We start from the raw sequence: 26,305 nt of genomic DNA on the forward strand, positions 1-26,305 counted from the left end.
TGCTTCCCGGTTTCTGATCAACGATTTCCAATAAAAAGGTTGAATTAAATATTGGTTACTAATTGCCATTTCTCTTTCGCTAACTCACCCAAAATGTCCGCCACTGTTTTAATCTTTCTGTTATTTCAGATTAGTCCAAGTTTCTCATTTGAGTTTTTTTTTTTAAAACAGACATATGAAAATGTCAGAAATCACATTTGCACTTAACACACGCTCGTAAAAAGATGGTGAACTCTCTGTTCCACATGCGTGTGTTTGACTTCTCTTGTTGACTACTTTATGTAACGTGTACATAGATTGTCTCTCCACCTTCCAGAAGTATTTTCACCCTCCAGCAGCCCTTTGAGAAATATGATTGTGTTTTTACTTTCAATCCTCATCAAAGGGTTAAACATGGCTTAGTTTTGAAGTACCTCCTAACGTAAAAGACATGACCACCATAATGTTTTCTGCCCTCCAATTACTGTACAGCATCATGACATTAGTTTATAATAATTCACTTTCCCCTTGGAACTCTGGGAGATGTAGTTTAGTTTCTCAGAAGTGCATTACAGAGATGTAATGTAGAAAGTTGTTTTATGTCACAGTTTGTCACAAAATAAAAATCAATTCCAGTTGCTTCTTTGTAAAATCGAATTTTTTACACTTTTTTCTGTTTTCCAGTGAGGTTGTTTAATAGTTATATCGCCTGATGTGTGCATCCTAAATCATTTACCTTTATAAACTACAGTGTTGGGATGTACTGTGTGCATGTCGCTCCGTCACCCCCTGAGTGGTCAAGGCCGTGAGAGGCAGATGCGTGCGTGCGTGTTTGTGTGTGTGTGTGTACATTATGTGAGTCTATGTGTGCGTCACTGTGTTGTTGACGGTGTAGGGCGGCGGAGGGTCCAGGCTGTGTTCAGAGGAGGGAGTCGGGGTCCCTGGAAGTCCAGAGGAGGGGGTCGGAGAGGCAGGGGGCTCCTCTGAGTCAGAGTTCTCCAACGAGAGGTCGTCCACCAGGGCTCTGCGCCCACGCATCGCCAGGGGCAAAGGAGCACGCCTGGACAAGAAGAGAGAGAGAGTTACAGATTGTCCAGCGGTGAACCAGCTGAGTGCAGCTGGAGGCAAAGACTTCTCTGGAAAACCTGACTATAAGAATCAGGTATTCATCAGGAAGCCATCAGAAATACCTGTAGGTTAAACTGGGCTTCTTTAACACAATTAGGGCTGACTAAGTCTAAACTCACTAGCCTAGCAACAATAAGGGTACCAACAACCCATAATGCAACACTCTTTGTAGAGGCGGTGTTACACTACAGTATACACTGTTATATAATACAAGCCGCACTTAATAGAATATTGTCTTGTATTCAGCCCAATATGGTAGTTCAGCCATTTCATTACTTAAAACTAAAGCTGTGTCTCACAATTATTTTCACTATCGATCTGTTGATTATTTTTCAGTTAATTGTTCAGTTTAAAAAACTACTAATCAAGTGTTAACCGTTCCATTTTTTTAGTAGGAGAATAGCTGAGTAATGGTTGAATAATAACGTTTACAAACACTTTAGCAACAAAGATTATTACTAAATCACCTAAATGACGCGTTATGTCACATGTACTATATGAACTGAACATGTACCGTTCCACACACAGACACACACACAGAAATAATAAAAAGAAGACACACACAGTGACCTACTTATCTGGCCTCTATTCAAGGACGCTGAGTGTTGGTGTGACGGAGACAGATGGACAGTTTGTCAGTGTTAGATGGACACAAACAGATGCAACAAAAGAGCAAAGCAAAACAAATCATATCAAGTTAATGGGGGTTAAAAACAAACAAAAGAACAATAAATGATGATCATTCAAAAATTCACACACACACGCACACACACACACACACGCGCGCGCGGTTACCTGAGCTGGTTGCGGAGAGAGGTGATCTCTCGCGTCATGCTCTGACCGCTGTCGGTGAGCTCCTCCAGCTCCCTCTGCAGCTTCCTCTTCTGGGCGTTGGAGCGAGAGTTCTCCTCCTCCACCTCCTCCAGCTGCCTCTTCAGCTGCTTCAGGCGGACCATTGACTTATCCAGCTGGAGGAGGGGAGGGAGGGGGGCAGAGTGTATTGTAGAGGTCGGGGTGAGACATGAGATCGGACGCAAGAGGGGAACAAGAAGAAGAGAGAGAGAGGGGGACGGATGTATAAAAAGAGAGATTAGTCTGGGAGCAGGAGGACTGATAAGGATCAGGAGTCAGATTAAACCTGGCAGATTATCACCGATGATGTTTTGGGAGGAGGGTTGGTGTCTCTGCTGTGGTTGAGGGATTTATTTTTCGGAGTGGAATACACTCTACCTTCCCAATGAACACACAGATGCCGGGGCGGGATTAGGATTAGGTTGGACTGAGCCGGATAAATCACTCATTTTAGGATGATTTTTCAACACTCTCTTTGTGCCCCGGGGCAACAATTAGAGCAGCGAGCTTAGTCGACCTGACCCCCATTAAATTATTATTTAATGTGCTGACCCTGGTTATACTATTCTGTGTATCCTCTTGTGGCTCATCTTAGCTGATAAACGTTAATTTTCTTACCTGTTCTCTGTACTGGTCTGCATGTCTTCTCTCGTCTTCTGCCTGCATCATCACCTCCTTCAGCTTCTTCTCTGTCTTCCGCATCAGTTTGTTGGCGATGGCTCGCTCCCTGGGAGACAGAAATGTTCATTATAAACTACCTGTTGCACCAAGCAAAAGAAAGACATCTTTCGAGGTAAAATATGGCCTTCTGATTGTGTTTTAGGGGCCTTCTGCTAGTTTTTGGGGAAGATTTAATGAATTAAAATCTGCTAAAACACAGCTGAATTTGTTACATTTATGTCTCATTGTCCTCTCATTAGCCTTAAAAGTGGTTAATTCAATTGTCTGAGTGTTTATTATATTAGTTGTTTACAATTATGTTCACAGCGTGGTTGGTGTGGGGCCAAAAAGAAACAGGGAGTTGTAATGGACATGGAATAGTCTTAATTCATCCTCCCCCATTATTATGTTATTTTATTTTTTATATATATATATATATATATATATTTTACAGGTACTGCAGGAGTTAAATTGAGAAAGTAACCTTTAATATATGATATATATGAGCTTTTATGTATAAAATATGCATTGACCCTCATTATTTTGTTGTTTTGTTTTTGTCAACAAATATAACATTTTAAAAATAAAATAAAAATGAAAAAAATAATTTTTCATTTTAAATCTGTACTAATGCATGTGTGTCAGTTTCTCTCACTGTCTCTCCTGCTCCAACTGCTCCTCCATCGACTCGATCTTGGCCTCCAGGGCGGCGACACTGAGCCTGTGTTTGCCCCTCACCGCTCCCTCCATTTCCCCCAGTCGGGTCTTCAACTCCTTGTTCTGCCTCTCCAGCTGCTCCCGAACTGCCTCTGCCTTCTGGGCCAGAGTCCTCTCTCCCTGCAGCTGCACGGTCAGAGTCTCCACCTGGACCACGAGCAGAGCAGCAATGGCGATGTGTGCTTACATGCATGTAACGGGTGACAGAGAGTGTGGTTGTTGTGGTGGTTGGATGTGTGTGTGTGCAGGTACATCTACCGTACCTGTAGAGCAGTCTTCCTTTGTCTCTCCGCTAGCAGTTCAGAGTTACTCTGCTCCTCCTCCAGCTCCTCCTCCAGCTGACTGACTCGTGCATCTAACCGCCGCTTCTCTTCGAACAGTGCCGTCCTGGACAAACATACGATTATAGTATTACCAACACAAGTCCAACCAACAACACACTGATTCACACAGTGTCTCTGCAGTAAAGTGATACTAACTTTCCAGAACTGCTGTTGACCATTTCATCGGCCATCTCGTCTCTCTCCTGCTGAGCCTGCCTCCTCTGCCTCTCTGACACAGAAAGCTCCTACATGAACAAATGAATGCAGACGGGGGTCTGAAAGTCATTTACAGCACGAACACCATTTTAAAAGCATTATATCTTCATATTTCTGCCGTGTTTCAGTTAAACACACGCACCTCAGTGAACTGCAGGACTTCTGCTTCCAGTGTTTGGATCTTCTTTTCACTGTCTTTCAACTGTGCGATCACCTCCTCGCGCGACAACTTGGTCTCATCTAGCTCACGCAGAGCTTCCTTCATTTGACCCTGTGACAAATATTAAATTTGTGTTTTTTTAAACGCAGGCCATTGACGAGTACAGGAAGGCAATGTTTATGTGTGGGAAGATTTTTCTGTTTTACCTGCAGCCTCCGCAGCTGCTTCACAGCCTCCTCTTTTCCACGGCTGGATGCCTCCACCTGGGCCTCGGATTCCTGCAGTTCTGCTTCCAGCTGCTTCTTGGATGACACAGACTGAGACCGCTGACTCCTCTCCTCCTCCAGCTGGATCTCCAATTCCCTCACCTGGCATAGGAAGGAGGACATAAGAACATGTTGAGTAATTTGGAGCAGCAACAACGCTATGATTTCTCTCCCTTCCTCTCTCTACCTGTTTGCTGAGCGCCCTCCTCTTCTCCTCTCCCTTCTCCTCGCTGGTGCTGATCTCCCTCTCAAACTGAGCCTTGAGCGCCTGCAGGGTGACCTCCAGCCTCAGCCTCGAGTTCTCTGCTTCCGACAGCTCCTCCTCCAGCTCCTGCGTCTGAACTCGCAGGTTCTGGGCTTCCGTTTCTAAGCTCCTCCGGGTCCGCTCCAGCTCGTGGACCTAACGCAAGAGCAGAGTCAGTCACAGAGGCGCTGAGTCACCGAGGACTGAGACAGAGACATAACAAAGGTCGTCCCAAGAGGAAGGTTCTTACGTTTTTGCCGACATCGTCCTGCTGGTTTACAAGCTGTTCCATTTCCAGACGAAGCTGCTTGTTGGCCCTCTCTAGCTCTTCCCTCTGGTCCTGGGCCTCCTACACACAGAAACACACAAGACGATTAATCACCACAATCACAGATACACAACAAACATTCTTGTATTGTCTGCTCTCAATTAGTCTACCTGCAGGGCTCGGGAAAGTGCCAGATGTCTGGTCTCCTTCTCTCGGCTGTCTGCTTCCGCTCTGTCCCTTTCCTCTGCCAGCCGAGCGCTCACCGCCTTCTCCTCTGCCAGACACTGAGGAGGTGAAAGAGACAAAGTCAGAGGTCAAGGGAGGACATTTCAGGGATGTTTACTAAGACTTTGCAGCCTGTGCGTGGCAGCAAACCAGCGAGGTTCTGACCTGGTCGAACTTCTTCTGCCTCTTCTCCAGGGCAGAGCAGTTCTGTCTCTCTCTCTGCAGGGCGAGCGTCATGTCCTCTATCTCCTCCCTCAGCCGCTCCCTCTGCCTCTCCACTCTCTCTTTCTCCTCCTCCTTCTGTCTCTCCCTCTGGATAGCGCTGTCCAGCTCCCTCTGCAGTTTCCTGCGCGTCTCCTCTCCGGCCTCCACCGCAGTGTTCACCTCCTCTGACTGCTTACGGAGCTCTGCCAGCTGCACAGGTGGTTTATAAATGTCATGGATGTGTTTATTGAAACTTCACAAAGCAATAACCACCTAACCATCAGTTTTACATCTTTGGTCTATTTTGGATATTGTAATATTGGACATTGTAGTGTGTTTTTGTGTGATTTGTATTGTATGTGATGAGTGATTTTGATCTTTTACTGCTGTGGATCATAGTCTGGAATAACATAAATTGATTGATTGACATATCTCAAAGACATGATGCAGCAGCTCCAGAGTTATACAAAGCCTGCGTGGGTCTCTGATTTACCTGCTGGGTATGAGTCTGAATCTGCCGGGTCAACTCTTTGGCTCTCTCCTCCTCCTCCTCGAGTCTTTCCATCAGTCCGTTCTTCTCCTCCTCCAGCGCGCGCACCCTCGAGCCCAGAGCCATCTTTTGACGAGTTTCATCCTGCAGCAATTCCTGAGAGAGCAGACAAGAGTTTAACCAGGTCTGGGCATATGTGGGTGTTTTTGAGTCAGGATTGGAGGATTCTTTCAAGGTTTCTCACGGTGATTCAAAAACAAATGTCATTCTCTCAACTATAGGGGGAGGTGTCTATAAGTGTCTGCGGCTGTAGCCCTAAAGCCAAAGCCCAACATCACACCTGACCCCACCCTGGTGTCTGTGTGTGTTTTCAGTTTGTTACCTTTGCATCATGCAGTTGGCTCTCCAAGCTGCTGACCTCTTTCGAGAGCCGAAGGGATTTGGTGTCGGAGGAGGACAAATTGTTGGCGATAGCCTCAATCTCACACTGAAAAAATACGGGGTGGGGATAAAGGTACATTAATCAGAACAAATACAAGAGGATCTCTTTACTGCAGAAACAGAATCTGATTTTGTGGAGTTCAAAACATACAAAGCAAAAACTAGCTTTAGCACCTGTAGCTTATGCACTCGCTCCTCCCTCTCCTCCCTCTCTCTGTCAGCCTGAGCCAGGCGGGCGCTGAGCTCCTGCAGCTGACTCTCGGCTCTCTTGCGGCCTCTCTCGCTCTCCGTGCGCCCCCCTTGGAGGCTCTTGAGCTCGGAGGTCAAATTCTGCCTCTCTTCTTCCAGCACTGCCTTAGCCTTCTCCAGGGACTGACGTGCCTGAAGGACAACACATGATGAGCGACGTTGCATGTTTACATGTTTTTGAATGTGTGAGTATGTGTTCTTCTTACTCTCTTGCTGTTGTCCAGCTGTTCTTGGAGGCTGTCTATGGCAGCGCTGTGTTTGACTCTGAGTTCTGACAGCTGGGCCTCGTGGCGGCGAGTCTCGTCTTCAACGCACCGCTGGAGCTCATTTAACTCGGCCTCCCGACGCGACCTGTGTAGACGGAAGAGGAAGGAGGATGTTAAAAACATTCGATAATCATTTTCCCTAATTCTACTTCTATACTTTCTTTTTCAGTCCTGATCTGACAATATATCACAAAAAGAGAACTTTTTCAATTTCAAAGCCTAAATTTTATGATAATTTATGTTCGCATTATTTACCTCAGCTCCTGCTGGGCAGCTGTGGTGTCCAGAGTGTCCTCCAGCTCAGTTCTCAAAGCCTCCAGCTCCTCCCCCAGGTCTCGCCTCTGTTTCTCCGCCCTTTCCCTCATCCCTCGTTCATTCTCCACCTCCTCCTTCAGCTCAGACACCTGGGACATGGCCTCCCTCAGCGCCCTCTGAGCTTCTGCACGACGTGCTCCCTCTTCCTCCAACCTGACAGAAGCAGAGGGAGACAGATGAATTAAGGTGTAGTGTGAAACATTACAAACAAACTTTATTTGTCGCCTTCATTTGTGTTACTGTGTCTGTTACAGGTCGTCCTGTGTCTCACCGGCCCTGCAGGGTGGTGATTTCCTTCTCCTTCTGAGCCAGACTGCCCCTGAGCTCGGCGGACAGCATGCCCAGGTCTGACAGCTGCTCCTGGGCCTCCACCGACTCGTTCTCCATCCTCCTCCTCCACTTCTCCTGCTCCAGGCGACCCTGCTCCTCACGTTTCAGGCGCTCTGATTGACGATTATAGAAGTGACAGATTATAAATTGCACGATTTCAACAGTAAAAATATTGAGATAAAGCTGGATAACAGGGATACCACCAGTCAGGTGAATTATGACTGTGAATGACACGGCTGGGAGGTTGCTTTGTATTCTTAAGTCGGGTGCTAAGATGTAAGATTCCCCTACGGCTAAAATGATGGTGAGAATTATTTTACTTAATACTGAGATCATATTTTTCGCAATTATCAGCAGAAAATTGGTTATATTGTATTTGAACATTTTAAAGTTGTGGAAAGTTCAACTTCACAATGTACCAAAAGAACCTTTCAAAAAGTGTTTCACATAAAATCAGTGTATCTTCTTCAATCTAAATACAAATAAAAATCGACTCAGTAGTTTTAATGCCATCACAGCATGCAGACAAATCAAAAGGACTGGCCGCTACTTAGAAAATGCAGTTAAACTTGAAGGTTGTCTGTGGAATGACATGAGGACAGTTACCCTCCAGGTCAGCGATGACAGCCTCCTGTTTGTTCTTGAGTTTGTTCAGACTTTTGGTTTTCTCCTCTTCCTCGGTGAGCTGATCGGTCACCTCACTCAGACGCTCCTCAAACTGTTTCTTCTCCTGCTCAGAGAAAAATAACAATATAGCATTGGATCATGAAACGTGTATTAAGACATGTATACTATGATGAATAAAACAGGTCTTCCATTTGACATGAAAGTGTCCCAGCAGATAGAAAATATATAAATATGTGTGTGTTGGTGTTATAATAGTGAAAGAACGCATGCACAAGATAACAAAGTTTTAATGTGATGCCCACCTTGCTGAGTCGGTCTCTCTGCTCCACTGCATTCAGCAGGTCGGTTTCCAGACTCTTCACTTTGGTCTCCAAGGTAACCTTCTCCAGCAAGAGGCGCTGTCGGGCACTTTCCTCCTCCTCTAACTGCTCCTCCAGGTCCTAACAAGGAGAGAAGGACTTGATTAATAGGTAAAGGAAAGACAGCCTCAATCTAACTTCAGTTTTCACGTAACAATACAGAGTTTCCTCTGTTACCTGTATATTCTGCTGCATCTTCTTCTTCTCATTGGCCATCTGCACACCTCTCTCCTCCTCATCCTCCAATCGACTCTCGAGCTCGCCCAGCACTTCCTCCAGCTCCTGTTTCCGGCTGGCCAACCTGGCCCTCATCTCCTCTGCCTCCGCAAACAGCTCCGCCTCTGCCTGCAGCTGGTCAGCCAGCACTGATTTCTCCTCAATCAGCTAGACCATGACAAAGAGAGGAGGAGGAAGAGTGATGAGAGAGGCACTGATTCATAGCAGAGGAACAGGGGTGGACAGGCAGCAGAACAAGGTGGAGGTTTGTTTACCTGAGCGTGTTTCCTGTCCAGCTCTGTGTAGTCCTGCTCCACTCGGGAGAGATTTTCCTTGGCCTTCTGGAGCTGGGATTCCCTAATCTGGATCTCCTCGTCTTGCCGAGTCACCTGCAGCAGGGGCTTTACCTGGTTGGCACAGAACATGGGGCAAAATATTGTTTCTATGGCCAGGCTCATATCCACTCCAGTTGCCTTTGCTTTAGTAAATCATTTTGTTTAGCAGATGTGTCTATTGCGTATTTCACATCTACGTAGGTTGTAATGTAGCTGTGTGCACGGTACCTTGGTGAACAGCCGCCACCACTGCCAGTTCCTGAGTTTGAGGTAAGCAGCACAGTTCCTCTGCATCACCCTCAGAGCACTCAGCTGCTGCTGCTTCTTCAGAAAGGCTCTGAGACGTGATAAAGATGCCACAATAAATAAATAAAAATACATGTGTGTGTGCAGGTAAACTCTGGAATGATTCAAATGGCGGACCGTCCTTTCAGACACAGAAACTAAATAGACTACTCCTAGACGACTACAGCAGAAAATAACATCTGCATTAATCAACTTAATAATTACTTTGACAGGCTCTCTGCACCTTTGGCTTAAGTCCCACTTTGCCCTGTGCTCCACTTCACCTTCCGACTAACGTTTACACTGCTCAGTAATGGGGCAGTAGCAACACTGAGTGACTGGAATCACAAGATATTTTGTTGGTGACACTTAGTTTACATTTACATTTTAATGCAATGTTTTTATGCTGTTTTTCCTTTTCAATGTTTTTAACGCATTATGTAACGCACTTTGAATTGCCTTTGTGTATGACATGTGCTATATAAATAAACTTTCTTAAGTCTTGTTATTCCAGATCAAACGATGAATCAATGAATATTAAACATTTTTTAATTACATAGCCTCCATTGTAAAATTATAACTTTATTATTCAAGTCGTTTACAGGCCTCCATAAGCTGTGCCAAATACCTGTCAATGCTGCTGCAACTCCTGAGTCACTGATAGGGGCTGACAAAAGATTAAATATTGATGCTCCTTTAAGAGCGAAATACAAAACTGCCTCCTGAACAGCAGCAAGCAAGCGCTCCTTACAGAGAAACCACACCAGTGTTGGATGTGTGTCTTCTCCTATCACTTTAGTTTCATTTAGTAAACAAGTGATTGTTGAGTGGCTGATGACTCAAGTTAAATCAAGTCGATTCATGTATAACAAATATTTAAAAAAGGAACAATAATGCAGTACTGTCAAAAACATCAACATAACATGTACAGTAGCTTAGTGTAGCTTACAAACTAAATAAACATGTGTCTATCACAGCTCTCTCTCTCTGCCAATGTTTACTCTCAAGTAGAAGCCTTACTTGCGTGCGAGGTAGCCTCTGGAGGCGCTCTGGAAGCGTATGATGGTGTCAGTGATCTTCAGGTCTCTTTCTTCCTCCAGGTGAGCCAGGACTCCAGCTCTGAAGAAGACTTTACTCTGACCCACCCTGAACAGGTTGTGATCCAGTTCCAACGCTCTGATCTGAACGAGGACACGGCATCCAGTTAACAGTTGGAGATTTCCACCATTTGAATCATTGTAAGATATGTCGTATTTTTATGGCTACAGAAAAAATGACTCACCATGAGTTCTGATGCCTGTTTGCCATCCATGAAGGTGCGGGGAATAGCATTAGGAGTCAGGATCTCATATCTGGAAGACAAATGAGAGTTTTATAAGTGTGTGTGTGTTTGAGCAAGAGACACAAAACTGAGGATGTGTAAAAAAGGTCATTAGCAGGTGCCAGAGAAAGTGCTTGATGAAGCACTTTCTCACACACACTTTAGTGAGTGTGTGTGAGACAGAGAAAAACGACAGATGGTTATGAAAGGCAGCTGAGCCTGTTGTCCAATCTCTTCTGTGATACAAAAATACAACTACACACACATACACACACACACACACACACATATATATATACACACACACACACACACACACACACACCTCTGTCTGAACTCCTGGAATGGGATGCGGTTAGGGAAGCCTTGTCTGCAGATACGGATCCCCTCCAGAACTCCATTACACCTCAGCTGGTCCAAAACCAGGTGGGGGGACAGCTTACCGGCCTGAAAGAGACAAGAAGCGAGACAAAGGGAGGGAGGGAAAGACAAGCAGACGAGAGAAAGTTAAGAGTGAAAAGAACGGAACATTTAATTCAGACATTTCTTCCCTTTTCCCTCATCTTTCCCCCTGTCTTACCCTCTTCTCGTGGTTGGGGATGATGCAGCGGAGGAAGTTGGGGTTGGTGTTCCTCAGCGTGGCCATCAGCTTTGTGAGAGACTCCTTGTAAAGCTGACCAACAGTCCTGAACATTCCCTTCTTTGTCTTCAGTCCTGACGCTCCAAACGTGACCGGCCCGCTGTTCTCTCCCGATGACACCTGGTCCAGACCCACGATCCTGTCCACTGGACGAACAACACAGAGCGGGGTCTCAGTTTCAGCAGACAGTATCACTTTAGTGGAGTGAAATGAGGGTTTGCCAGACTTGATTTGGTGTGGTTATGTCTGTGTGAATACCATACTAATGCCATGGCATGATGATCTCACATCTGTTATCAAGTCTCGGGACAGATGATATCAGATACAATGGATTTGGAGCTCATTAGAGATGCAATCATATGGTTTCAAAGCAAATACCATTAGCATTTATTTGCTCACCCATATTGGCCAGTAAGATACACATACGCAGTCTCAGTACAATGCAGGAGCATAACAGGTTTCTAGCTTAACCTTGAACATGTCGGGACAGGCATGACTACAGGTTTGTGTGTCTATTATTTAAAAAAAAAAAAAAATTAGACCATGATGATTTATTCTGTTCCTGATTTGACAGTTGTAGAAATACGGTCATAAAATTGCCAATTCCACAATCAGCCAAATATCTACATTAATAATACTATTAGCCCAATACTGAGGTTGCTATTTAAATGTTAGTCCTGTATGCCAATATGTTGCATCTCTAGAGCTCATTCAGGATCACATTTCTGCCTGCACATGGTTGGTTTTCATGAAACCACTCCAGTAGTTTGCGTTTGTTTGTTTGTTGCACTTTTGTGCAGCACAACTCTTATGTGATCCTGAATGTGTTTTTTTGTGACTAGTCGAGAGCATGCTGCTACCTTGACACTGTCCAATTTCTACAAAACCAAGGTGAATTATTTCTTCATGAATGGAAAAAGCTACATCACACAAGCACAGCACTGTCACTAAAAGCAAAAAACTTGGTGAAAGAGCAAAGAGAGAACAACTGAGCTAACAGCACGGTGACAATATGATAAAAGAATTAACACTACAGCACAAATATCAACTAAAAAGGAGTCAGAAAATGACACAAAAAGGCACACAGCAATCAAAAACTGGGCTGACAGAAAACAAAGGAGTAATGTAAGCAGAGGTGGGAGTGAGGAATGTGAGTGTGACACGCAGAGGAGGAGAAGAACCTACTGTCGGAGCCATTAGCCTGTAGTGTGGCGTAGGAGTCAAAGAAGTATACACGAGGAAGAGTTTGAATGTCTGATGCGGGAAGAAAGAAGGCACAGGGAGGAAAATAAGAGGGAAGGAAAGAAGGAGCACCAAGTTAGTGGAGAGGGAAGATAAAAGAACAGAAGGAAAAAGGGACAAGAGCAAGCAAACACAGGAAAGAACAAGAAGGAAGAACAACAGAGGGATGAACAAAAAGATAGAATAGTTGCATGATAGAGAAAGAGAAGAGAGAAATACAGTAAAGTTAGTACATTTTGCACCAGAAGGCTTCATTCTTTATAATTGACAAGCTTGAAAAAAAACACACAGGCATGAGAATATTTTTGTTTTTCAGTTAAAAGTACATTGCCCTAATTTCTTACATCCATTTGTACAAACTGTACACATATGAAGTAAAGGTTTACTGTACATGGTAGTGAATGAACGTGAGAGTAAATATGTCTCACCCTCCTTCCAAAGCTCTGAGACAAAATGATCCGTCGACTGGTGAAGAAGAGATGCCACGTTGTCGTTCAGAGGATCCATATTCTTCACTAACCAATCATCTGCCTTGTAGTTCACCTGAGAGACATTACGCAGGGCAGGGGACATTTTTGACTTGGGTCCTTTGAATGGGAAAAATGGCAGGCGTGGAAGATGTTAAAAAACTGATGGGATACCTTGCCAGCATAGTGAATGATGGAGAAGTCCGCTTCCCCGCGTGGCTGCTTTGATCGGAAGAATTTTGGATGGCTGCCTTGCTCAGCAGACACCTTCTCCACAAATGAGCGGTCTGTTGCCCGGGGGAACCAGCACTCCTCGTCCAGCAGGGCCAAAACACCAGGCGGGTGGGTCTGACAGAGACCAGGAAAAACATTTATTGTGAGTGAAATGTGGACTTCACAAATTCAAAAAGAATAAGGAATCAAAGCAGAGTGTGTGCTTTGCATTTATATTGTTTTATTCACTTTCATTACTTTATCTGTGGGTGTGGTCAGTGTGGTGGTTTGAACAGGTTCTGTGGGCCACAGATTGAATCCACAACCTGAACTTTATCATGCTTTTTGGTGGAAATAGATATGGATTGTTAGCAACTATATTCTTAGAACTTAATAATAATGTGTGTTCCTTTATAAAAAACAAAAAAAACAGTGTGTTTTTGTGTGTATGTACTGGTTTCTCGATGAGGTCAATGCAGGGCTGTAAGTCCAGGCCAAAGTCGATGAAGTTCCACTCGATGCCCTCCCGCTGGTACTCCTCCTGCTCCAAGATGAACATGGTGTGGTTGAAGAGCTGCTGCAGCTTCTCGTTGGTGTAGTTGATACACAGCTGCTCAAAGGAGTTTAGCTGCAGAGGAGGAATTCAGGAAAGCAAACAAAGACGAATTTAATCATTAATTCATCTAATGTAAACTATGGAAGAACATGAATATTCTTGTACACTGATTACAACCCACACCACTACATGCCTGTAACACTTGCATGAAGTTAATACTAATTGTAACCTTTCCTCAAAAAAGCAGATGGGAAATGCTTGAAAAGTGAAATATCCCTTATCACAAACATTTCAGAACAAATACTGGGGTAAGGCAAAAGTCCATCACCATCATCCTTTGTGTTCAGTTTGAACAAATCATCATTACATGAACACACCTGGAAGATCTCAAATCCAGCGATATCAAGGATGCCTATGAAGGAGGCTCCCTGTCTCTGTCTGCGGTCCAGAGCTCTGTTGATCCTGTGGACCAGCCATCTGAACAGACGCTCATATGTGGCCTTTGCCAAGGCCTCCACAGCAAAGTCAGCCTAGAGGAAGATGGATACACAGTTGGATACACTCCACAGGGACAAATGTCTGTTCATCTGTATGAGTACAGATGTCTATGCATATAAGCTCTTACCTGTTCTTTCGTCTGGGCCTTCTGCACATACTCTCGACCCACTTTGATTCTGGGAGTGAGGATGGCCCGAGTGAACTCCAGCACGTTGATGCCCAGCAGATGACACAGTTTCTGAGCAGCTGTGTTATCAGGCATTGAGGCCTGGTCCTGGTTCTTCTCCTTCATGAAGGAAATGTTCCCAAACTGGAGCCCCGCAGAGATCACCTTCAGCATGGCTGCGAAGGTAAGACAGGGAGAGGGAAGGTGATATATAGCAAGGATCAAATATGCAAAAAGAAAACTACTTTCTCTCTTCTCTATCATCCCCTCTCTTACACATGGATTCCTCTGGAGTGAAGCCCATTATAGCCATGGAGTCCATGGTCTGGGTGAAGTTCTCTGAATCACTCTGACCAGGAACAGGGATGGAGCCTCCACTGAGAAAGCGATACTCATCAGCAGTTCCTAAGAGCAGGTCCGCTAGGGATAGGAATAAAAAAGGTGAAACAGATTTAAGTAGAAAAGACAGGAATTACTGAAGGACAAAGATAGATTTTACTGGTGAATTTCACCAAAATAACATCCAGTATGTTCTGTAGTATAGCAGTATTTCATTATCACACGTCAGTCGACTATCGTCCTTTGGCTCACCTCTTGTCTCCTCTGAAGCTCCACACAACAACTGGTAAAAGATGTGGAACGTCCGCTCATCTTTGGCCTGACGGGTGGCCCGGGACTTTTCAAGGAGGTCTGGGTTTATATGGTCATGGACATGTACAGCAGAAACTAGTTATATCATACTTCCTATGATAGTCCTGGTCTACTTCTAGCCATTTATCCTTTAAGTCAATATATACATAGCAAGAGTGTATCGATTTTTGCAAAAACCTTTAAGATATGTAAAAGGATACAGGTCTCAATGTTGGCACCGACAATGTACCCCGCCACATCAAAATTAATGCGGATGAATTTACCCTGAAGAAGAAGAGAAAGTGGTTTTAAGTTTCAGTTCATATCTATAGTAAATTATCAAACTGAAGATACTGATGATAAACTTTCAGGTGTTTTGTAAAGTGTATCTAGTCTGCTCTTACAAATCTAGAGGAGTTGTCATTCTTGACAGTCTTTGCGTTGCCGAAGGCCTCCAGTATGGGGTTGGCCTGCAGCAGCTGTCTCTCCAGCTCGCCCTGAGACACACAGGAGACATCAGATCAGCTTCACCGCACTACAAAGATAAGAGCCTCAACAAAAGGCCTCCATAGGGCCTGTCTAAAATGCACCATTTAATCCTGCTCTCTTTGGAGTAACCACCTATCTGTTATGTAAAACAATAAAATGCATGACTCATCCTTGAAGGGCAGTGACACAAAATGGTGCATTTTAGGGCCCAAAATAGCATCCACAACACACACCATTCCCAGACCCTTGAACAAATGATTCTCAGCGTCAATAAGAGTAATGGGCCCTCATTAGATAAGCAATCAATAATAAGGGCAATCAATCATGTTACACATTTAATTTGTTCAAATTTAATGTCCTACATTAAAAAAAAATAAAAATAAAAGGCAATCTCTAGAAACCAACTAACAAGAGTCAGTTGAGAACCACTGTTGTAGAACAACAAGGGCAGAGGGAAGCTGCAGCTTTAGATGGTAACATCATACACAAGCTACGTATTGGCTGATTCTAGCTAGCTGCAATGCATTACTGCAGTTGTCGCATTGCCAGTGCAGCAGCTGTTGATGCAGCAGCAGCAGCAGCAGCCAGTGATGGGGAGTTACTGTAGCTACAGGAGGTGGTTACTGTAAAAACTGTCAAGGATTGTCAGCAAGCCAACACCAAAGGTAGACACAAACACACAGAGCAGTATAGTGTACACTGCACACAATGACAAAACACATATTCAAGTGTGTACACTCTAAACACACACACATGGATGGCTGCAACGACACAGCCACACTCACTCCCACAGGCATCTGCACTTATTCAACATACACACATACTGTACAGTTCAAACTCTACAGCAGAAATGCCTCACAGTTCTACATTTACAAGTCACTGGGAATGGGAAGCCAACCCTCATCCCACTGAGAAGAACAGAATAAAACGTGCCAAAACTAGAGACCCAGAAAGACTTGAAAGACTTTTCAAAAAGAAAAGCGCTATGCACAGAAGACATGATTCTCGTCATGTATCAAGAGAATCAAATCAGCTCTGGTAAATATTCTACATGGAAAGTTTCATTTCTACAAAATGTGACCCCCAACGAATAAACCCCAAGTTGTCTAAATACGTTCATACTCACATATTGCATACTCTGACGAATTGAGGGGGGGGGGAATGAAGTTTTAGGGGGGAGGAGAATGGGTGGATGGGTGAACATATGGATGGGATAAACAAACAAACAAAAAAAGACAAATAAGACAACAATAACAACAACAAACAAAGGAATACAAACAAGCAAAATCAAATATACTTTACAAGGCTTGACTGTTATGAGGATCCACATCAGTACTGACAGTTAAAAGGTTTAAGGTTACTGTGTTGGTTAGTCAGCATCATTGTGGAGTTCATTAAGCAGGAAATAGGATGGAACAAAAGCACAGGACAGGACAGCAGGATAGACTTCACTCACCCTGTTCCCCAAAGTACTGCCTCTCGTTAGGGACCGAGAGCCATCCATCTGAACATGCAGGAAAGAGAGAAGGACAACGCAGAAAAAAGAGAATGAGGGGAAACAAGTGCAAGAAGGCAGGAAGGTAAAGAAAACTGCTGAGAAAATGTTGAAAAGACGACAAAGAGAATGTGGGGTAAGATGAAATACGACTGATTGTACTTGCAGGAAAACCCATCTTATTATCGTAAAAACCAGTCAGTATGAATAAATAAATAGATAAAAGAGGAAAGTGATGCAAGTAAATTGCGTTTGGGTTAGGGAAGAAAATGCAGCAGATCACAGAGAGCAGCAACTTTGCACTAATTTAATTGCCACCGAAAGCACTGCAACAGAGGTGGATCATATAAAGTTAAAGAAATAGTTTGCTATAGTTTGAATAATTTCCTATTCGCTTTCTTTCCATGAGTTAGATGAGAAGATTGACCACACTATCCAAGTACAGAGTTGGAGATTATTTTAATTTAGCATAAAGACTGGAAGCAAGGGGAAACAGCTAGCCTTGATCTGTCTGAAGTTCAACACACCTACCAGCACATCTAAAGCTCACTAATTAACACAATCCAACCTCACTGCAGCCGGCTGTACACCAAGAAATAATTACAGGACGAATACGCGAATAAGAATATTCCCCAAAACATTTAACTATTCCTTAATGTAAATACTAGTTAGAAACATTTCACAACTATAACATACAACATTCTGGCCAGATTCCAGGTATTTTGGTCAAAAAATGTTGAGGGCACAAGTCATGACAACATATAAAAAATACAGAGAGCTGCACTGACAAATACACAGAGGGTAGACATACAGCTATTTAGCATGCAGTCAAGTATGATACACTTTTGAAGCATTGTTACATGAATTGGTGATTTAGATCATTTAATGTTCTTTTTCATGAAGAGCTTGTTAAATTGTCTACTGTATGTTACTGTGATGTGAACATGTGAAGCTCTGTTTAGCCTCAACCTACTTCTTGTTTCTTTTATCTAATTCTGTACCACTTCTTCACCTTCTCCATCTTCTCCGTTATTCCCATCCCTTTTCATTTTTAAATGTTCCTAGAAGGCCCTTCTTCTCTCTCTGTGGTGTTTCTGCTGTAACATACCTGTACAGCTTCCTTGTTCCTACCCAGAGTGCCACCCTTATGGGACGAGGCGACATGAGCCAAATACTGGATGACTTTCTTAGTGTTCTCTGTTTTCCCAGCTCCAGACTCGCCTCTGGAATACACACACACATACAAAAACCGAGTAAGGAACACACACATACACACGAAATACCATTTACTACTCTTTACAAAAACAGTCCATCTTAAACACATATGGTCTCAATTATGAAAGGTATATATAAGCATTTTAAAGAGAGGGGACACACAGGAACAAGTGGCCAAACACACATTCATCACAGCAGTAAATATAGAGACCATGCAGTGCATTCAAAGCCACAGGTCCAAACAGAAAGCAGGTGTGGAGGATACAGGCGGCGTTAGTAATGTTGCTTTTGGAGAAGAACGACAGAAAATGGAGTAAAAATAGCAGCTGTAAAAGATCTAAAAGAAGCAGACGCTTCGTCCCAAATACACTGATTCAAGATGAACATAAAGTGGGATCCCTGACAATGACAGGAAGAGTCTGGCAGGAAGACATGATGACAGGGAGACGGATGGCAGGCCCTCAGGCAAGCAGGTAGGTAGACAAACCAGGGGTACAAACAGACAGGAGGATGCATTCACATTACAAGTCTGACCTTTTTGCAAAGATGTGATTTTTCTGTCCTGATTCTTTAAATTCATGTTTGAAAATGGCCCATAATAAACATCATGTGTGATACATTGATATGTCCTGGACCTGCATGTGTCTTATTAGCAATATAGAGATGAAGAGTAGAAAAGCAGTCCATTACAGTTTTCTTTTCTCAAAATGTTCTAAAAAATCTGTGAATAAAAACAATTTAATTTGATCCATTAATTTGCTTGAAAGCTGAATACATTACAATTTCATACACTGAAGCACAAAAACACACAAATGAAGACACGTGAAAGCACATACAGTACATGCAGACACATACTCCAACAGAGACGTTCTCAATGTGACCCATACAGAGATTTTCCTGACAGCAAATTACAAAGCATTCACAGACACTGACGTCCTACAGGAGGCTACTCACGTGCAGAGGATTGACTGATCTTCTCTGTCTGTGGAAGAAAAAACAATGCGAGGACGACTTAGTAACATACAAATAGACAGATAGATCAGTATCATCATCTGGTGTCAGTATTACATGTTTTCTACATTTTTGGCACAGTGTTAAACATGTGGTTGTACATAGCTGACAAGACAGCAAAGTCAACATCAAACAGCTCTGACAATTTGAAAGTCTGCGCATGTTGACATATGATTCCTTGAAATAACACACTGTAAGGTGCTGCATGGTAGTGAGGAGGTTATCCTTGCCACTGGTTGGCTCATGTTATACGAAGCCTCGGCCCCCACTAACTGAAGTACATGACGCTGTCTGGAAGCCTCCGTAGGGGCTCATATCTCACGTTTCGACAGGTAATACTTATTATATGTGTACAGATGGACTCACACTAGCCCTGCTCCTGTTTTTAAATGTCCTCCACTAATTAGCATTGTGGAGAGAAGCAGGTCACCAGCAGAACTGGTCTCTCCAGGATGCCAAACCACAGGACAATGGTACTCAATGGATGGACATTGTTTGCAACCTTACCATACTTTGTATTTGGCTTGTAAGATTCCCACACGTTCAGTCTAGAAGAATTCATACTGGTCCTACAGGTTCAATCACTGTGGTAACACACCTACAACCTGCCCTGAGGGGGGTGGCAAATACATAGACACAGAGCCTCATCTGTCCTGTCCTGTTATCTGTGGAAGACACCCTGAGGCAGAGACGTTGCTCAATCGGCCCTTAACCGCCTTTAAATGGTTGCTGGGAATTCTGTCTGTCTCATCTCATGAACTCAGCATGACGGGCAGGGCCGAGAAAAATGTCTGTGATGCATTGTTACGAGCATAATGTGTGGTTACTATCATCACCAAAACAAATATACAATATGACTGAATATACTCATTACAAAGGAATGCCACACCTAGAAATATCTGTTGCGAAAAATACCGTCTTGCCTATTTGTTTTCACTTTTAAGGGTTTTGATAACAGCGACGAGCCAAGAATATGCCACACCTTCAAATAGCGTTCATAGTGTGGCTTAGTGAGCAAAGATCACAGATGACATTCAGTACCACGTTCCAGCCCAGCTGAGCTGATAGCACATGCAGGGGTTAGCTGTGGTGTCAGAGTTAGTCAGGGGTCAGGGGTCACAGATAGTGTTGAGTACCTTGTAGCATGCTGCGATAGGCGGCCTCTGATATGGCGTAGATGTGCGGGGGCATCTCGTGGCGTTTTTTGCCCCGGTACATCTCCACGATGGCCTCTGTGTAGATGGGCAGGTTCTTGTAAGGGTTCACCACCACACAGAACAGGCCTGAATATGTCTGGAAAACACACAGAACAGAGAGATTTACTTTCAGTTCACAAACGATAGGATATCAATCCAGTCGGAATAAAACGGGATCATAGTCCTTCTGTGTTTGAATATCAACACTCTCTGCACATGTTCAGTCACTTTTGAGTTAAGTTATTCGTGCTAGATTCATGGAGATCGTCAATAACAGTAGGAGGCTTGACTTCTCGTGGTTGATAACTGCAGGAGTAGCATATTCTTTTTAAACTATTGCTTCAGCAGTTTGTACAGCAGTAAACCAATAGAGGTGTCAAGCGCTCAGTGCAGCTCTGTCATTTATTTGATTCAATATATTGCGCAGGTCGGCACCATTACCCATGATTAGTCATTGTGACGCAGGTAAACAGGACACCTGATGTGAACATTCAGGGAATTGTCATTTAAATTGATTTCGGTCAAGCAAACAATCAGTCATCCGTTTCCAGACGGATGGTCCATATATAAAAAAGATTACAATTAAACGTTCAGAAAGGAACATTTTGGCTGATGCAAATGCAGCCAGTGATTATATCTTCTACACGGTATCCATCCACAACCAGACCTTAGCGTTCTCATAATGCATTCCAGCTGTAGTGAAAGTCACGAACGATACACACACCACTTTATCTTATCTCATATTGTAATACGCCTCTCAAAGCTATTCCAACAATCTATCCCTGGTCCTCTCTGTCCATCTCATAATCTTTCCTCTCAGCTCCATCCTCAATCATTGATTCCATTAATAGGCAGCTGAACTACATTTAATTGCCTATATATTATTCTACTTTAACTGCACACACTATATGCTTCCTGGGTATGTCAGATATCATTGGCTTACATCACTAAGACTTACATTCCTGCTTATCCTATCTTACTCACGTCTTTTTGTGCAGGTGAAACTTGAGACGCCTCCCACTGCCACCACACACACGTGAACAACTTTGTAAACTGACTCCTCGCCTCTCTTACCACCCCATATCAGTTACACAGGAGACGCCAGAGGAGCTAACTGCTAACACATGCATGTACACAACATCACAAACTGCCTTCTCTTGTTCATGGAAGCATGTGAACATGTGCATTTGGCGTGAGAACCGTGTCCACAGATCCTTTATTAGTTATATGCTGTGGATGCGTTCACTTTCTTTCATGTCTTCACTGATTTATGCACTCACATAGATCAAGCCAGAGTAGTATCTCTCTCTCAGGTTGTGCAGCACCGAGGCTTCATTGAGGCAGGTGAGGTCGGCCATGTCCTCCACTTTACTGAAGCGCGGGGGGTTCATCCGCTGCACCTCCTCCCTAGACAGAGTGATCCGCCGCTGGCTGTCTGTCAGCTCAACCTCCACCTCATCACCGCGCTCCTCCCGAATACTCGCCGACTGGGAGTAGAAGAAAAGAGAGGTTTAACAAAGACAGTATGGGCGATTAAGGAAGAGAGAGATTTTGTTAAATTTGAAAAAAAGAGTATAACAGAGACTTTAAATTTGATTGAGAAACACCACAGTGAACATCATGTCAGCATTTACCATTGTCAATGTCAGAATTTCATGATCAGGTGCCAAACAAGCAATGCATTTAGAGGAAATCAATTTCAGAATAATCAATAAATAAAAATCGATCTCGAATGTGAATTTAATAATTTCTTGCATTTAAAAAGATGCTGTTTGGCAGCCCCAAATCCTCTCAGAAGTCTTAAATCTCGGATGGTGCATCTTCCTTTGAGGCACTAACAAGGCTAAACAGTGAAACTGTGATGAGTTACCAGTCTCAAGCAAGTTTCAAGATCCTGAAAGTTTTTCATTCAGCACCGGAAAGAATAGAAGCAAACGGCTACCGAGACGGTAGACCTAAAAAACTAACAGATTGCTTTCGAAAATTGTGAAAATGTATGTATTATAGATTTGTAGGTACTGGGCTATAACACACACAAAGCTCTGGTCTAGCCCTTTAACTCTACGGTAAACCAGCAGTCCTGCATTAAAAATGAAGCATTGAAAATGTATTTGTGAAAATGTTTGTCAGAATCTCTGCCAGTGAGCGTTAGAGTATGAGCTGTGATTGTATTCGACAGCAGACAAGAATAGATGGTGATGGTCAGAAAATGGAGGAGAGGAACTCTGTTGTCATGCTGTTTGTCTGGTGCTTGTTGGACAGGAAGTAGTGAACTCTGGTTCTGGTCACAGGACTCTGTTCTGCTGCACTTTATTCTCTCTGCTACTTGACATGCACAACACACAAAATATGTGCGCGCCTGTGTTTGTGTGGGTGTACATTAGTCACAGATTGAACTACATGCTCAGAATATGAAACTGGATGAAAGTGTGCGTGTGTCTCTCTCTGTGTGTTATACTGTATGAATGTGTATATTTGGTATGTGTGTTGCTGTGTGTGTGTTTGTCCAACAGTGCCATTCTCAGATCATGAGTGTAAAATGAAGTCAGTGTCTCTACAACGGCCTCTTTAACATTAGGAGGCTGAAGGAGAGTATTGTTCTATTCATAGAGCTCTCTATGAAACCAGTCCAGCAGAGAGAGGGAGACTCGGAGATAGGATTCATATGTCACATCCTACAATATGCGCCAATGAAAACTTGTAATGTGCAGTATGCAAGTACAGAGGATAAGCGGAACAAATTAATATTATGACATGAGTCTTATGATAGTCATTAGGCCTAAATGTCTTAGAAAGCATCACATGGCGTATTAGAGAATCTAATTGGACGATGGAAAGCATGGAAAATAGGGCATCGTCATGGGGATAAAAACCTCATAAAATAAGAGACACATACAAATATGCACACACACCCTATGCTGCTTTGCCTCACCTGTTTGACACACCTTCAGGTAAAGGCCCACACTTGGGGCTAATTATTTACCAGAGGATTAATACTTATAGATAGTGGGAAGCAGAAAGTTGAAAACAAGTTGTAAATTGCATTTTCCCTGAAATTCTACTTGTTTCATTGCTTTACGTCCAGTATGATTTTACCTAGGGGTCGGTGCTTGTTGGAAACAAAACGTCATCGTCAGCGTTTCTCTTACAAGTGGACAATACCCGCTTACCTCAAAGCCATGCTTCTCTGATGGCACCCACACCAGCCTCTTAGCTGCCCAGTCGGCCTGGCTGGCGGCGGAGAACACAGCGTTGGAGGTGGGAGACCCTGGCGCTGCCCCCGATGACAGGAAGCGGGTGACATCGTTGGCACCGCCCCCCGTTGGCTTGGACATGGTTCTACTGGCACTGGGTGAGGAAAGAAAGGGAGACAAAAAAAGGGGGGACAATAAAAAGTGTGTTGAGCCATTTTTTCGTCACAGGCCTCGTGTCTTGTGGGAGGCTGAAAACTGGAGCGCTGTGGATGATGTAAAGGAGTGTCAGACAGTGACACTGATGTGACTCTGTGTCACTTTACATGCACACACATACTCCATGTGCACCCACCCACACACACATAAAGGAAGAGCAGTAGTAGCACGGCACGCAAGTAGCATGCAGACATAGTCAGCTGAGATTGGGTCAAGGATGGCCTAATTGAAAGACACGGCAAATCAAGGAGATGAAGAAAAAGAGAGATTGTGGGTGGAGGGAGGAGGAACAGCGAGATACATCAATCGTCTGAGTAAACTGACATGACAGTGAGAGGGGGAGGGAGGGCGAGGAAGAAGGAAAAAGGGTGGGATGGCAGTGAGGAGAGAGGATCGAAATGGACTGAATCTATTGTTAACTGAAAGGAAATTAAGCGTCCTTCTACTACAGGCCACTGGACTCAGTAGAGATAAAACTGTAGTGAAGCCCTCACTGAAAACTAATGGACACAATGGAGCCAAAATGCTGATTCGTTTTTGGACCCAGTATCCTGTGAAAGATGAGGTGACAGTAGCTAAAAGTGGTTACTACTCCAAAACATGAATGCATCTCCAGTCAGAGTGACTGTAGTACTACCACAGGATGTTTCTAGATTTGCTCTGACAACTATGAAAAAATGCTGCAGCAGTGATTCCGTGAGAAAAGTTGTCTTGGTGGAGGACAACTCTAAAACTTTGCATTGAGGCTAGTGGGAATGACACTGTCACAGATGAGCTAGTTGCATTCATTGGTAAATGTCACTAATGTGCAACACACACACACAGCATTAGGAAGAAGATGGCTCAAGACATTATATAATTAGACCTGAAACAAGTGACAGAAAATTAAACCGTATTTTTTTCCACAAAAATGGGGGAAAAAAATCACTTGTTCCAGCTTCTGAAATGTGAATATTCTATGCTTTTCTTAGTCTTCTAGGATAGTAAACAGAATGTGTTTGTGTTTTGAAGACATTTTAAGGCATTGCCATGGTCTCTTGGAACTTGCGATGGGAATTTGTCGCTATTTGCCGACTTTCAATAGACCAAACAATGAATTTAGTAAATAATCAGGAGAGGAAACAATGACGAAAATGTTATTAATTGCAGCCATACAGATAACAACCTACTGAATGTTAGCACCAGGCCCTTGACATGCATGTAGCTCACAATCTAATTAATGGACTGACATTTGAAAAAATAGAGAACCCAGTCTTAGATTATCAATACTTATATTAAAGCAAATTACTTATTAGCTACAGCATCTTGATAGATTTTTCTAAGAGCATGGAAAGACAGTTCTCACAGGTTAGTGGTTCATCTGAATTTATGGAATTTGATGACCTGAAGTTTATATGGCAACCAAGATAGACACACAACTTAGGAATGAAACCCTTCAAGCAGCTGGAACTCTGAATGATGCTCAACAACTGTTGATGGATTTATTTTCTGATTGACTGAATGATGAGCTAGCTGGTAAAGTGTCAAAATCATGTGAAACAAAGTATTATGATAATCAAAATTAGGCTTTATGGAGGAATGAGCTGACACATGGTCCTCTTAAGTAACCACAGGGGATGAAACAAGCTTGAGCAAATGTAGACTATTGTGCTGGTCTGTATGGTGTCTGTATGAACTATTAGGCGTCTCCATGCCTCAGCAGGTATGTCATCAGGCCTGATTCCTGCCATGCATCTCAGCCTCAGTTTTTTTTCTACTCTGTCTGTTCATGACAGGGCCTCGTCCCCAACCCTGCCTTAACCATACCTGTTACTCCAATACGTCTCTGGGTGTGGAGTGAAAATGTTGACAAAAGAGTCGCCACCACCCATCTACTCACTATGGAAAATATGTGATCCCTCAGTGGCATAAAACAGCTGTGCACATGTTCATAAAGCCTTGTGTTATTCTAGATTTTTCTTATTGTCAACAAATCCCATGAAAAGACAAAAACCAACAATGCGGTAGTTCATCTTTCAATACTTGATGACTTTTCTACCCTGTCTAGAGAATGAACTATATGTCAGCTACACAGGTGCAGATATTCATTGTTGGTTTTGGTCTTTTTATAGGTTTTATTAACAATAAGATAAATATAGAATAACGCCAGCCATCTTATCCTTAAAGTTTGAATCTGCCTACAAAGAGAAATCAATTATATATCTATCTATTATAGTAAAAAGGTCACAGTCATCATAAACCATCTGTTAAGACTAACTCTTTGTCCTATGAGCATACAATCCTTACAGCCCTATTCCTAAATCAGCTATGACAATGATCATAAAGGAGGACACTATAGCTGCAGTGTAGGGTGATGCTGGGTCTCATCGATGCTAATGATTCCCCAAAAGCAAAGTATTTACACACACACACACACACACACACACACAGACCTCACAGGTTGTCGCAGTACAGCCTGGACTGACCAGCAAACTCGTCCTGCAGCAGCTGGAGTTGCCAAAACCTGACTGCTCTCTTCCATAGCAACACCCTGAACACTAAGCCAGCAGCCCTCAGACAATACCTTCTGAGTTTCATCCGAGGTCACTCACTGTGTGTGTG

The 26,305-nt window shown here is 43.4% G+C and overlaps 1 protein-coding gene across 1 annotated transcript; it reads right to left on the bottom strand.

Moving 5' to 3' along the window:
• Positions 1–929: 929 nt before the first annotated feature.
• Positions 930–23,592, bottom strand: myh14 (myosin, heavy chain 14, non-muscle). The gene is made up of 42 exons (XM_070911239.1): positions 23,465–23,592; positions 21,575–21,781; positions 20,235–20,391; positions 19,042–19,069; positions 17,987–18,095; positions 15,293–15,385; positions 15,110–15,173; positions 14,850–14,948; positions 14,535–14,678; positions 14,220–14,434; positions 13,972–14,124; positions 13,493–13,666; positions 13,000–13,173; positions 12,787–12,901; positions 11,057–11,262; positions 10,802–10,923; positions 10,438–10,507; positions 10,176–10,336; positions 9,099–9,207; positions 8,811–8,942; positions 8,497–8,703; positions 8,263–8,400; positions 7,940–8,063; positions 7,275–7,446; positions 6,944–7,156; positions 6,629–6,773; positions 6,348–6,554; positions 6,115–6,219; positions 5,736–5,888; positions 5,204–5,452; positions 4,984–5,097; positions 4,796–4,894; positions 4,489–4,701; positions 4,242–4,403; positions 4,018–4,146; positions 3,816–3,904; positions 3,600–3,723; positions 3,275–3,483; positions 2,578–2,686; positions 1,903–2,075; positions 1,682–1,705; positions 930–1,039 (listed from the first exon to the last, which is right to left on the bottom strand). The coding sequence occupies exons 2-41, from the start codon at positions 21,683–21,685 to the stop codon at positions 1,693–1,695; spliced, it is 5,583 nt and encodes a 1,860-aa protein (XP_070767340.1). The 5' UTR covers positions 21,686–21,781; positions 23,465–23,592; the 3' UTR covers positions 930–1,039; positions 1,682–1,692.
• Between the last annotated feature and the right edge of the window lie 2,713 nt (positions 23,593–26,305).

Source organism: Enoplosus armatus, chromosome 9 (assembly GCF_043641665.1).
Source record: "Enoplosus armatus isolate fEnoArm2 chromosome 9, fEnoArm2.hap1, whole genome shotgun sequence".
NCBI lineage: Eukaryota > Metazoa > Chordata > Actinopteri > Centrarchiformes > Enoplosidae > Enoplosus > Enoplosus armatus.

Excerpts from the sequence above, each read along its gene's own strand:
- myh14 (XM_070911239.1), bottom strand. The coding sequence starts at position 21,685 with ATGAACCCCCCGCGCTTCAGTAAAGTGGAGGACATGGCCGACCTCACC. Across the intron at positions 8,704-8,810 it reads TGGACAGGAAACACGCTCAG|CTGATTGAGGAGAAATCAGT; the intron begins GTAAACAAACCT and ends GTCATGGTCTAG. Across the intron at positions 4,895-4,983 it reads CACTTTCCCGAGCCCTGCAG|GAGGCCCAGGACCAGAGGGA; the intron begins GTAGACTAATTG and ends TTCTGTGTGTAG.